This window comes from Bos javanicus, chromosome 2 (genome assembly GCF_032452875.1).
Source record: "Bos javanicus breed banteng chromosome 2, ARS-OSU_banteng_1.0, whole genome shotgun sequence".
Classification (NCBI taxonomy): domain Eukaryota; kingdom Metazoa; phylum Chordata; class Mammalia; order Artiodactyla; family Bovidae; genus Bos; species Bos javanicus.
In genome coordinates, this window is record NC_083869.1 from 113,170,384 (window position 1) to 113,184,111 (window position 13,728).

The following is a 13,728-nucleotide window of genomic DNA, read 5'->3' on the forward strand; positions in this document are numbered from 1 at the left end:
GTTTAGAATAACCCATCAGTGGAGCTTGAGGAGTCAACAATCCCCTCAATAAGGACTATTAACTAACACTTCATGTCAATTCCAACCTAAGCATGTGTTTTAAAGTAGTCTTCACCTAAATTTCTCAAATTAAAACACTGATACTGCTTTTTATCCTAGGAGAGCAGACATTTAACACTACATCTGTTGCTTGAAATACATTTTTACCCCATTCAGAAGAATATTGTGATTTTAATTTTTTTTTTAATAGGTGAGCATTTCACATTAATACTTGCAATGTGCTTTCAGGGAAAGGTCCTTCTTGCTTTGCTAAAGTTAAATTGTATGGGAAATGCACAAATGGTGAGCAGTTGCCCATAACTGGACCCTCGTCATCGAACAACCAGGTCAAGCCTGGTGATTCATCCACCATAGTATTTAAGTATATAATTAGGGAACTTTGGAAATCTGTTTCAAAACCTTTTTACTCTTGGACAAGCAAACCACTGAGCAAGTCACTTCCTTTTTTCTGTGCTTCATTTTCTAGGCTCCAAAATGTGTCTCACCTCCTCCAAGGAAGTACATTTTATGTATGGAAAACTCTGAGTATTAATAGATCACAGTGTTCCAACAATAGAAAGATAGTATTGCATTGGGGTCTGCCCTCGGCAAGGACTCAGAGGCTGTGGTCTGAGCTCACTCTCCAGGAAGCATAGGGGAACAGCCTGATCCCTGTGAGGCCTGCAGACAAGGATTCATGGGGGAGCAAACAGAAGCAAGACACAAGACAATCCCCCACAGCCACTCGCCATGACATCATTTCCAATGGCTGCTCACACTTCTCCTTCATTCTGGGCTCATGCCTACACATGACTTGCCCATTTTCCTTCTCCTTTCATAAATCTTTTTACCTTGTTCTTTCCTAATCTCAGGCTTGATATAGATATCAGTTATTCTGAAAATTCTCTCTAATTCATCCATCATGCATCTTCTCTTCTTTGAACTATATCATTTACTGTCTGTATCACCCATGAAGTCTGCAGCTAAACTATAGAATATTTTAGATTCATAAGCTTTGCTAGTGATTAACTCAGCCAGTCATTTCACATGTGTGGTTTTGTTTGTAAGCAAGCCACATTAAATCCCCTTTGGCAATAAAATATTACTACAAATGAAATGTACTGCCATGCTCTTTATTGTGGCTCTGGTATATTGTTATTCTTTTTAAAGAATGATGTACCTGAATGCAGACATATATTTTTATGATTTTTTGGTATCCTGTCTCTGACCACCTACATCACACCTATCTTAACACCTCAAAACATCCTTATCTTTAAAATAGCAGTGTTATTGAAATATAACTGATTTGCCATAAAATTCACCCTTTCAAAATGAACTCAGTAGTTTTAAGTCTATGCATGGATAATGCAATCATCATCACTATTTAATTTTAGAACATTTTCATCACCCCCAAAAGAAACTCCATATCTACTAGAAGTTACTCCCTTTCTCCCTTCTCCCCAGCCCTAGGTAACTGTAACCAGCTTTCTGTCTCTAAGGATTCTCCTACTGTGGACATTGCATGTGGATGAAATCATACCACGGGTATTCTTTTGGGACTGGCCTCTTTTGCTTAGCATAATGTTTTCAAGGTTCACCCACATGTATCAGTACTTCATTTCTTTTTATTGCTGAATACTAGTCCATTGTATGGATATACCACACTGTTTATCCACTTCATTTGATGGACGTTTGGGTTGTTTTCAAGGTTCACTCATGTTATAAAATGTATCAGTACTCTATTCCTTTTTATGGCTGAATAATATTCCATTGTATAGACATACCACACTTTGTTTATCCACTCTTCAGTTGATGAACATTTGGGTTGCTTCCACTTTGGATTATGAATAATACTGCTATGAATATTCCTACAAAAGTCTTTATATGGACATATATTCCTAGCACAATCAAGTCCAGAGCAGTCTCATTTTCACATATCCTTTACTGAATTGAAGTAAGCCCTCTAGAACCCCTTCTCTGCAATACTACAATGGTACCACTCACTGTGGGATTCAGGGGGTTAATATTTCTCCCAAATCATGCACCTTATTTTTATAAGAAGCAGTTGGCTCAGAGCATGCTGTTTCGACAGAAACTCTATAGCAAAAATCAAGGTGCTTATGCTTGATTTCTGTCGTCATAGTTACTCTATATCCTTGAACAAGAGCCTTTCCAAATCTCAGCTTCCTTAGCTTGTAAATGAGAGGAATATTCTAACTTAGAATAATCTAGTTTGACAAAGACTCTTACTTAGCTTTTAAATTTCGATCACAGTGTTCTTGCATGAACACCAAGAGCCATTTAAAGTCTGATTTCAGGCTAAGAAACCAAGGATTAAAAAGAGGTTGACATTCCTATAAAATGTTGGGCTGTGTCTCAGTAAGAGACAAAAGAGGAAGAAAATAAACACTCATAGCTTTTCTGCTTTTCCATTTAAGACATATTAAGGTCTGTATTTCTGCTTCCTCTGACAAAATGACCCATGTGGTTGAGCATGGAAGTCCCCACATACCAGGCTGCTTTTTATAGCTAAAAACATTCTATGAAAGAACAAATGTTAAATCACAACTGACTAAGTTCTGCTAATAAGTCATAAAAAATGCAGGATGTATTTGTCAGCCCTGAGACTCTAATTCTGAACTACTGATATGAAGAAAGGATTTGAGAAGATCATGTCAACTCTCTCGACAGGCTATTTTGGAGTGTAATGTAAACCTATGAGTTTGAGAATGCCACTGACCAGTGCTGAAAGTCTAACCTTTCAAGCCGGCTTCTTGGTCTTGTTGGTGTCCTTGCTGTCTACAACAGAGCTCACAGACAACTGGGTCAGGAAACTGACGAAACAGCAGTGTGGCTGGGGTGGGCAAGATGGAAATACAGGTGATAGGGTGGCCTTTCCACAGCATCAGTATTGCTTTCAAACCCCTGAACTTTCTTCTTTAAGGTTTTTACATCTCCTAGAAATGATGCCACTTCAGGCTTTCTGTGTCTTTCGCTCAGAAAGAAACTCATTTCTGGCTTTCTCACTTTTTTGTTCTGCTGTTTTGTATCAGCCTCTCCTTCAATGGAATCACTCCACAATATGATTCAGTGTGTCCTTGAAACCGTTCTTTAGCTCTTGTTTTTTCCCCCTACTCTCCTTGCCTATTTGTGAAGCCACAGTTTGGTGACTAAGTTCTTCATTTTTTGGTCTTCAGTTTCTATCACTACCAGTTTCAAAAAGAAAGATGAGAAAAACAAGAGTAGCAAACACAGTTATTGAAGGAATACGTGTTTTTGAAATGAATGAGTTAATAAACACATCTAGACTGCTTATTCCAAGAAACCATTATGATGCAAGCACTGCAGAAGATCACACTGCCTGCGTCCAGCACCCACACACCAGAGGAAGTATTTCTACCTCATGGGCCAAGAAAGAGGAAAATACTTCTACTTTGGTGTCTTAATCTAGAAGAAGATTATGTTAATTCAATGTTCAACAATCTTTACTGAACGCCCATGAGCCAGATGTTGTGTTGGGTACTTAAAATACAGATATGAATTGATTTCTCCCTTGCCTAGTAACAGCTAGTGAATAAGTACACGGTGTTATAGGGAGGAAATCAGCCTTTGTTGATGGCGGCTAAGTGCTGGTCAGTGAACTGCATGGAATGAGCCTCTGGGGAAGAGGATTATGATCTTAGTGCAGTTTTTTTTTAAGGTTAAGATGTGTCAAAGACGAAAGTAGCATATTAGTGATCTCAACAAAGTCAATGACTTCATTCTCTTTATTCTCAAATTTCATTTCAGAATGGCCTTTTTGGTTCCTAAAAGCACTCAGAATTATATTCTAAAACAATAACCTAAGAGATTTCCCTGGCAAATCCGGTGGTTAACACTCTTTGCTTCCAATGCAGGGGACACGAGTTCAATTCCTGGTCAGGGAATTAAGCTCCCATATGCCACATGGCACAGCCAAAAATAAATAAATAAAAAATTAAAAGTCTACATGTGTCTGAAAGATAATTCATGAAATAAATATTCATTTTCTCTTTGCTTGGTGCCAAGTGCCATTCCAGTTGCTGGGGGCCTCACCATGATCAAGACAGGGACATTCCTGCTTGAGCTTACTCTTTGATGGTGAGAAACATGTGACAGGAGTGAAAAAGCAAATTGAGATATTTCTAGGCACTGGTAAGTGTTATAAAGAGAAGCAAACAGGGGATGTGAGTGACACAGGGTGGGGGTGGGGTAATGTAGGTTGGAAATCAAGGATGGTTCTTTGAAGAGGTAGCATTTGAACTGAATCATGAATGAAAGATAGGAAGTCCCTGTGCAGGGTGCATAAAGGCCCCACAGAGCAGGTGGGCTTGGCAGGTTCAGTGAGCACAAAGAATGCTAGGAGGGAAACAGGACTGGAAGATAAGTACTCAGCAACATCAGGAGTCAGATGAGAAGTTGGATTTGACTCTAAAGGCAATGGGAAACCACTGGAAAGTTTTAACTAGAAGTGCAGCACAGCTGTTGTTGCTATTCAGTTGCTAAGTTGTGTCTGACTCTTTGTGACCCCATGGACTGCAGCACACCAGGTTTCCCTGTCCTTCCTTATCTCCCAGAGTTTGCTCAAACTCATGTCCATTGAGTTGGTGGCGGTGCCATCCAATCATTTCATCCTCTGTCCCCACCTTCTCCTTTTGCGTTTATTCTTTCCCAGCATCAGGGTCTTTTCCAATGACTCAGCTCTTCACATCAGGTGGCCAAAGTATTAGAGCTTCAGCTTCAGCACCAATCCTTCCAATGAATATTCAGGGTTGATTTCCTTTAGGGCTGACCAGTTTGATTTCCTTACTGTTCAAGGGATTGCCAAGAGTCTTCCCCAGCAGCACAATTCTAAAGCATCAATTCTTCAGTACTCAGTCTTTTTCATGGTCTAATTCTCAGATGCATACATGACTACTGGAAAAACCATAGCTTTGACTACAGACTTTTGTCAGCAAAGTGACGTCTTTGCTTTTTAATATCCTGTCCTGCTTTGTCATATCTTTTCTTCCAAAGAGAAAAGTGAAAGTGTTAGTCACTCAGTTGTGTCTGACTCTTTGTGATCCCATGGACTATATCCCGCCAGGCTTCTCTGTTCATGGAATTCTCCAGGCAAGAATATTGGAGTAGGTTGTCATTTCCTTCTCCAGGGGATCTTCCTGATCCAGGGATCGAAGCTGGGTCTTCTGTATTGCAGGTAGATTCTTTACCATCTGAGCCACTAGGGAAGAGGAGGCGTCTTTTAATTTCAAGGCATCAGTCAGCATCCACAGTGATTCCGACACCCAAGAAAATAAAATCTGTCACTGTTTCCACTTCTTCCCCATCTATTTGCCATCAAGTAATGGGAACAATGCCATGATCTTTGTTTTCTGAAAGTTGAGTTTTAAGCCAACTTTTTTGCTTTCTTCCTTCATCAAGAGACTTTTTAGTTCCTCTTCACTTTTTGCCATTAGAGTGGCATCATTTGCATATCTAAGGTTGTTGATCTTTCACCTGGAAATCTTGATTCCAGCTTGTGAGTCATTCAGGCCAGCATTTCACATGATGTACTCTGCATATAAGTTAAATAAGCAGGGTGACAATATACAGCCTTGACATACTCCTTTCTCAATTTTGAACCAGTCCACTGTTCCATGTCCATGGCATTATCTGATTATATTTTCGAAAGCTTCCTTTGAATAAATCAAAGCAAGGCAAAGAAGGATGCAGCAAGACCAGTCAAAGACTATATCTGGGGATACAAACGAAAAAGGATGATAATGGCTTGGGCCAGCAGTGTACATGGAATACTGCCTTGGTAAAACATTATCTCCTTTAAGGGGTATCGAGGACCAGATCAAGCCCTTGTCTCTTGTTATTTCTTCACCATGAGCATTCTTAATCGACTTTAGTTTTCATCCATATTAGGGCACACACTGCTTAAACATGGGGCTTTTGTTTTTCTTGTCAGTCTCTCTTGTCTAGGAAGTGCTATTCTATATTCAGCGCCTCGTGGGTCCTGAATAAATATTGATTAAACAAACCAAGTGATGAATCATGTCTGCTGCAGTGTGGGTGCTTGGTAACGTGGAAACACAGAAGTGAGCTGGATTCTTCCAGCCATAAGGCACAATCGGAAAGGACATTTGGAAGGAGAGTGGGGAGCTTGGGACTGCTTGCCCTCCTTTCATTCTGAGGAGCCACCTGGGAAGCCCAGAGAATCCTTACCCACCACTCAAGGATGGGCCTGGGAAATGATACCCTAGCCAGGTAAACGGAAGCCTTGCTGTTGCTGAGCAGCACCTCTGAATGTGATGCAGACTGTGGATGGAGCACACAGTGGCAGAGGGCATTTAAGGAAGGGTTTTACACAGAATCCGCCTGCAATTCAGGAGACCTCGGTTTGATTTCTGGGTCGGCAAGATTCCCTGGAAAAGGGATAGGCTACCCACTTCAGTGTTCTTGGGCTTCCCCTGTGGCTCAGCTGGTGAAGAATCTGCCTGCAATGCGGGACACCTGGGTTAGATCCCTGGGTTGGGAAAATCACCTGGAGAAGGGAAAGGCTACCCACTCCAGTATTCTGGCCTGGAGAATTCCATGGACAGTCCATGGAGTAGCAAAGAGTCGGACACGACTAAGCGACTTTTACTTTTCACTTTACACAGAAGGAGAGGAGAAAACCCCCAAAACAAATGAGGTTGTAATGTATAGTGGGGATTCCCAAACTTCTGTAAAGGGTCAGATAGTAAATCCCTTAGGGCCCTCTCTCTCTGTTGCAATTACTGCTCGTACTTGTGGACAGTCATATCTGACTCTTGCAATCCCATGGACTGTAGCCCACCCAGTTCCTCTGTCCATGGGATTTTACAGGCAAGAATATAGGAGTGGGTTGCCAGTTCCTCCTCTGGGGAATCCCCCAGACCCAGGGATCAAACCTGCGTCTCCTGCATTGGCAGGTGGATTCTTTACCACGGAGCCGCCTGGGCTGTACCTCTGTTGTAACTCTGCAGCCATATCATGAAAGCAGCCACTGACAACAGGTGAATGAAAAGGGGTCACTGGGTTCAAATAAAACTTTATGGATACCCAAATATAAATTTCATATAATTTTCATGGATTATAAAATATTCTTTTCTCCCCTTCAACTATTTAACAAAATTCTTTGAAGAAAATAAAATAGGGTGCTGTTTTAAAAAAACATGAAAACCATTCTTAGTTATGAGACATGCAAATTTAGGTGACAGGCCACCCATGAACCATAGTTTTTCAACCCCTGCGTTGTAGAGTAGGAACGAGAGAAAACAATTCATCTGAATATTGTTCAAAAGCCGGCAACTTGATGTAATAATATTCAACACTATCCTTTTGTTTGTCAAAACACTGCTTCATGCAAATGAAAATTTAGCTGTTTGTCTAGTATGATATTTTCTGATAAGAGCATGGCGTCCAGTGTCTCTTGAGCACCTGCTAATTGCAAGCTATGCTCCCGTTTACACTCCCAGCTTCATCTATACCCGCTATGTGTTTTCCCTGCACAGACCAGATGAGCTTCTAATGACATGCACCAGGTCATGTGGTGCCCTTCTTGAAACACTCCGGTGACCTGCCACTTGCCTTTCGGATAAAATGCAAATGTCTTACCTTGTCCTCGCTTGACCTCTGACCACCCTCTGGTCCACCCATACCGCTCTTCAATCTCAGATCTCTCCAGGGCCTTTGCAGCAACTTCCCGCAGCCTGACACCCTCCTTCCTGTCTCAGCTTTTAGCAGGGCTGGTCCTCCTTGGGAATTCAGACCTCAGCTCAAATGTCAGCTTGTCAGAGGTGCCCTTGAGCATCCAGTCTAGCTTAGTTCTTCTCCGCATTATTTCTATTACTTGGCCCTGTTCATTCTTCACAGAACTCTTGTCTTTATCCAAATTATCTTGCTAATTAATTTATTTACCGTTCTTTTTTTTTTTTGCCTGATTCCTTCTACCAGAAGGCAAGCTTCATTAAAACAAGGTAATTTCTGCCTAATCACTACTATTTTCCCATTCTGAGATTAATATCTAGCATTTGGTATTAGAGTTTGTAATTTGTTGAATGAATAAAGGAAGGACATTTCATGAGAGTGATAGAGTGTTCCATTCAGAACTGTGCTAGTATTTTACCCCAGTTGGGACTGAGGGTGACTGTGTATGACAGGGTAGGGGGGGTTGGTAAGGGAGGAAGAGCATGGTTTTGAGAAATTGGTGAGTACCGGATTTTGGAAAATCCCTTGCAAAACACTTCATTTGGAAGGCAATGGGGGTGGTCATAGAAGGGTCTTTAGCAAGTACAAGATGAAAGAACTGTGTATTTATTGAAATGTTTACCTCAGGAAAATAACAAAGTATGTTATGATATCCTTTGTTTACAGCATTAAGGATAGTGAAGGATGTAATCAGATCAGCCTTTGTTTAAATGAATGTGGAAAGATGCCAAAAAATGAATTCAAATTAATGAAATGTTACATTGCATCTATATGCCTCTGTGCTTATTCGCTTTGTTGTGTTTAACTCTTTGTGACTCCATGGACTGTAACCTGCCAGGTACCTCTGTCCATGGGGATTCTCCAGGCAAGATACTGGAGTAGGTTGCCATGCCCTCCTCCAGGGGATCTTCTCAACTCAGGGATCAAATCCAGGTCTCCCGCATTGCAGGCAGATTCTTTACCATCTGAGCCACCAGGGAAGCCCAAGAATACTGCAGTGAGTGGCCTATCCCTTCGCCAGGGGATCTTCCTGACCCAGGAATCAAACTGGGGTCTCCTGCATTGCAGGCAGATTCTTTTCCAGCTAAGTTACCAGGGAAGCCCACATGCCTCTACTCTCTTTTTCAAAATATATATTTTATATCATTTATTTTGGCGTTACAGTATGGCATGTGGGATCTTAGTTCCCAGACTAGGGATTGAACCCATGCCACCTGCAGTGAAAGCACAAAGTTTTAACCACAGGACTGCCATGGAAGTCCCTCTACTCTCTTCTTGAGTGTGGGGAACTTGGAGTAGCTTTTGACATATTTCTCAATAACAGAGCTAGAAGAAAAGGGGCTCCCAGTGTCAATGTTTTGTGTATGCTGTTTGACAAAAAGAGACTGTTCATCAAGGTTTACCTTTGGTCTGAAAGAAAAGGAGGATGTGGAATTAAAAAGCGAAACTTGGTTCAACTTTGTGCTAGCAGTTCAGGCCCCGTGGCCTGATCTGACCACGGAAATGAGATTTCTGCCCAAGATAAGTCTCTCTTAAATGTGTCAAATGCTCAAGTGAGAAACATTTAAAAGTCCAAAAAACAGATTGGAAGATTTCTTTTTATTGCCTACAGATTTCTCCCATTACTTTACTCCTTTACTCCCATTACTCCTTTCTCCCATTACTCTTGGTACTTGGAACAGAAAATTGTTGACTTCCAGTTATCTACTTTTTAATTAATCCATGGATAAATGTGAAAAAAATGAACCTTTAGAAGCCAGAAGCCAGATTTGTCCCAAAGACACAAGAAGGAATGGGGGTTTGAGGTTGCATGAGGAAGTGTCAGCCCTGGGGCCCCAGCAACTTGTCAGAGGCTTCCAGGGACAATGGCTGTTTTTCAAGGTTACCTTGAAGTTGCCTTTTCATCTACTTTAAGATGATCAGGTTTGTAATGCTTAAGACTACTTTTAGGGAAAAAAAAAAAGGGAAACATTGCTATCTGCCCATTGAGATCTCTGTTATATAGATATTCATTAATAATTTAAACACGTTTTAGTTGATCAGAGATGGAATGTTTGGGACACTTGGGTGCTCATCATCCATAATTTTACTGTGCGTGTCTCCAAAATGAATCTCCTTTTTATTCACTCACTCCACTACCCTCTGTGTGCCTGTGATCACTGTCCTTAAGGAGACATGTCTCAGATTACAAACCCTTCCATGAAGATACACTTGCCTCCCTTTCCTTGTCCACAACACTCAACAAAGGACAACCAAGATTAAGGGTGAAGTTTTTAAAGAATTGTATCTTTTGTGCCAGGAGATTCCCACCTCTGCTATTGGCTGGTTACAGTTGCTTAGAAGCTTTCAGTTACAAATGGCCTAAGGGAGAAAGTGCTCTGCGAGGCCAGGTAAGTGGTGAGAAACCCAGATATTGCAAAGGATACAAGTACCACTTGGAGCCAGGCAGCACCCCATGCCCCTCCCATCCCAAGAGGCCACTGTATCACTGAGCCTCCAATCTTCCAATATTAGAAGGCCCTTGGGCACTTTCTATCATCAGATATGATGATAGAGACATTACTATGATGATGATAGTTCCCTCTGTGATGATGGTGATACAGGATGATCACGGGAAGAGGGCTGAGCTCCCCAAGTCTATAAGGAAAGACAGTGACCCAATTTGGGAGGATCTTATATCACCCTGTGGGGCCCTTCTGTACTTGGACGGCTTGAAAAGACAACACTTACTGAAAAGTCGTCACTGGGGAAGAACAGGAGATCTCGAAGGGGATCATTCTGATAGGTCTTTTCAAGTTCTTCAATGACAGTTTCATAATCCAAAGGCTCGAGAAGCCGAGGCTTTTCTTGCTGTAGACAAAGAAAATATCACATTAACCACCGACATGTAAAATCTCGCTTCTTCTCAACATGTGGTTGGAGTTCATTTCTTACAACCATCAAAGCTTTGACACTGTGCAGTCCTTCCAGGGGAGTCAGGGAGACTCCAGGCATCTGGAGCAAAGCCACAGAAGTATTATTTCCAGATCTGAAATAATATGAGATCTTGACATACCTGACATCTCATTCAGTGACTTAAGCTGTTGGCACCGAGCCCCTCATGCACATGGTTTTCAGCCCTGTCACATCCCTGGAGTAGACAGTTGGGTAAACTTGATCTTTGTCAATGTGAAGAAAGGCCTTCTGCTTACTTGCTCTAGTATTATGATTATCATCATCATTTTTGGTGGATTAGATACTTCCTTGAGAGGTCTACTTGGGTCTATTTCAAAACACTGTCTCCTTGCTAGCAATCAAAGTATTACAGACTGTCTTAGTTGTCACTGAAACATGGATCCTATGTCAGGATTAATTGCTTGGCTCTAAGCCTCTTTGCTGATATAGACAGAAGTTAGGTAATTCTCTAGTAAAATTGAACAACACAATTATTATGGATACAGTGTGGTGAAAATGGAGAAGAGTTTGAAAAAAATAGCCAGATAATCTCATCACATTATAGTCCTGAAGTTAAAGGAAAAGCACTTCCCTCAGAGAAGCTGCCCAAGAGATAAATGCCAGTGGGAGGAAGGTGGTTATTTCATTCTATGGTCGATGTGTTTATCCCAAACAGAACTCACAAAGTGAGAAACTTAGAGTCCAAAAGAAAGAATAAAATATTACAGAAGACCAAGGACACAGTTTGAGTTCCCTTAGCCCTTGGATGAAGCATTCATACAAACTAAATAAAAAGAGATGATTGGATTATTTGGGGGTTCCTGGAAGCTAGAGTGGTTGCCAAAATATGCATGCTACAGTGGTCTCATCAGTTCAGTTAAGTTGCTCAGTCATATCCGACTCTTTGTGACCCCATGGACAGTACACCAGGCCTCCCTGTCTATCACCAACTCCCGGAACCTGCTCAAACTCATGTCCATGGAGTCGGTGATGCCATCCAACCATCTCATCCTCTGTTGCCCCCTTTTCCTCAAAAATGAGAAAAAAAATTTGTTTCATTGGCCATGTCGATGACATCAATAGATCCTCTCCCATCAACCCCATGCCTCCCTACTCTGCAAAGCCACAGATTTAGCTTTAACTTCTAGAGCCTTCTTTGGAAGACCTGTGCTGGTAAAGCTCCAGAAACTGTTACTGATATTTTAATAATTGCTAATGAGCTCCTCAAAGTAGCAGCCAATGTTTTTTCCAAATACAAACAAAACAAAATGTACCACAGTGGACTAACAACAAGGATTTCTATGTGCTTTCTGCATTACAGTCAAACCAAACCCATTCTACAATGCTTAAGTAAACTGAGGACTATGAAAAATGAGTACTCACACTGGAAGGGCCCTTCAATTAAGATTGCTGATTTAGCAAATGAAAATACAGAACTCCGTGTGGAACTGGGAGAAAAGAAGAAATTTAGTTGCCTGACATAATCTATTTAGTGAAAGAATTTTCAAGTAGAAGATACAGAGATACTATGGTATGATGGGTGATTTTTTAAAAAAAAGTCCTTCTTGCATCTTTCCCCTGCCTTTTGATATGAGTATTCTATTTTAGACTTATTTTAAGTTCCAATTGCCTATTTTCCCAGGAAATTAATTCCAAGGAGCAGAGATTGATAGCTCAAGAGGCAAATGTAGGCTCCAGATGTTGCTTTTGGCTCACTTATTATATTTTTAGTTTGTTTTGAGTGTCTTTGAGTAGTGGTATATCATTACAGGTCAGCAATAGTCCTCAATAACCTATCGCCTCTTACCCTACAATGTCGCATTTATTTTTTTTTAACTTTTTATTTTATATTGGAGTATATTTGATTAACAATGTCCTGTTAGTTTCAAGTGTACAGCAAAGTGATTCAGTTAGGTTGTTACATAAAGTTGAGCAGAATTCCCTGTGCTATAAGTAGGATCTCAAGGGTTATCTGTTTTTATCCCTATCCCTCTCCCTTTCCCCCCCTGTTAATCATAAGTACTCTAAGCCTTTGAGTCCATATCTGTTTTGTAACTAAGTTCATTTGTATCATAATGTCAGATTTACATTGCCAGTTGCCCCAATAAGCCTTCAAGTTTGAAATACCTGGCTTATTCTGGAACTTCTTCCCTTTTCCCCCAATAATCTGTTTGTGTAGGAAATGTAGCAAGTAAAACAGAATGCATTATAGAAGAGTTAGGGTGTCTTATCTCTGCCATCAACTTGGTTGGTTACATCCTGTTTCCTCACTTTCTTCAGCTCAAGTGTCTCATGTCCTTCCACCAACAGCTCAGGATGTGACTACTTACACTTTCTCTTTTCTCTCCCTTCTTCACACCAGTATGAACAGGAGTGTGAGAGCATGGTTTGGTGCACATGGCAATTTATTGGTTAAGGCAAATGACATAAGGATGTTCTAGAAGGTCTTCTATAATCTTCTCACTATCCATCTAATTTTATCTCCCATTAGTCAAAAATTCGAGCATTAATAAACAACCCCATGTCAAGGATATCTTTCAAAGAAGATAATCTTTTTATCTATTATTTAATTATACTAGGGTCCAAACTCTATCCAAAATTAATCCCACATAAAGTAGTACAATAGGAAAATCAAAATTCACAAATCATGGGTTATTAATAAGACCACAGGAAAACTAAATCCTAAACTCTTCTTAATATACACAATAAATGGCATTGCCTGTAAGCATCTGTTGGAAGGTATATTTTTATCTATTCATTTCAGGCTCTGACATGTCAGACAATTAATGAATGACATTATTAAACCTTTCCTGTTTAAAATGTTGCACCGAGGTTGTCCTGACATGGGGCTGCAAAGCCTAGCAGCTCTGCTTCATATAATTTATCAAATTTTGGACTCTGCGGGATAAGTAAAATCCCATCTTTCCAGAGAATGTGCTAAATGGTGTGTAATATTCAAGATGTTCAATGTTTAATTATTTGGAATATATGAGGTTTATACATAAAAATCGGAGAAGGCAA

At 40.6% G+C, this 13,728-nt stretch overlaps 1 protein-coding gene across 11 annotated transcripts in view; it reads right to left on the reverse strand.

Annotated features, from left to right (window-relative positions):
- DOCK10 (dedicator of cytokinesis 10) overlaps nt 1-13,728 on the reverse strand; it is a 304,984-nt gene that overhangs the window by 166,119 nt on the left and 125,137 nt on the right. For all 11 annotated transcript variants that reach the window (XM_061386579.1, XM_061386560.1, XM_061386598.1 and 8 more), the window contains exon 2: nt 10,504-10,623. In XM_061386579.1, the coding sequence (XP_061242563.1) occupies nt 10,504-10,623 (120 nt within the window). The remainder of the gene's footprint in view (nt 1-10,503; nt 10,624-13,728) is intronic.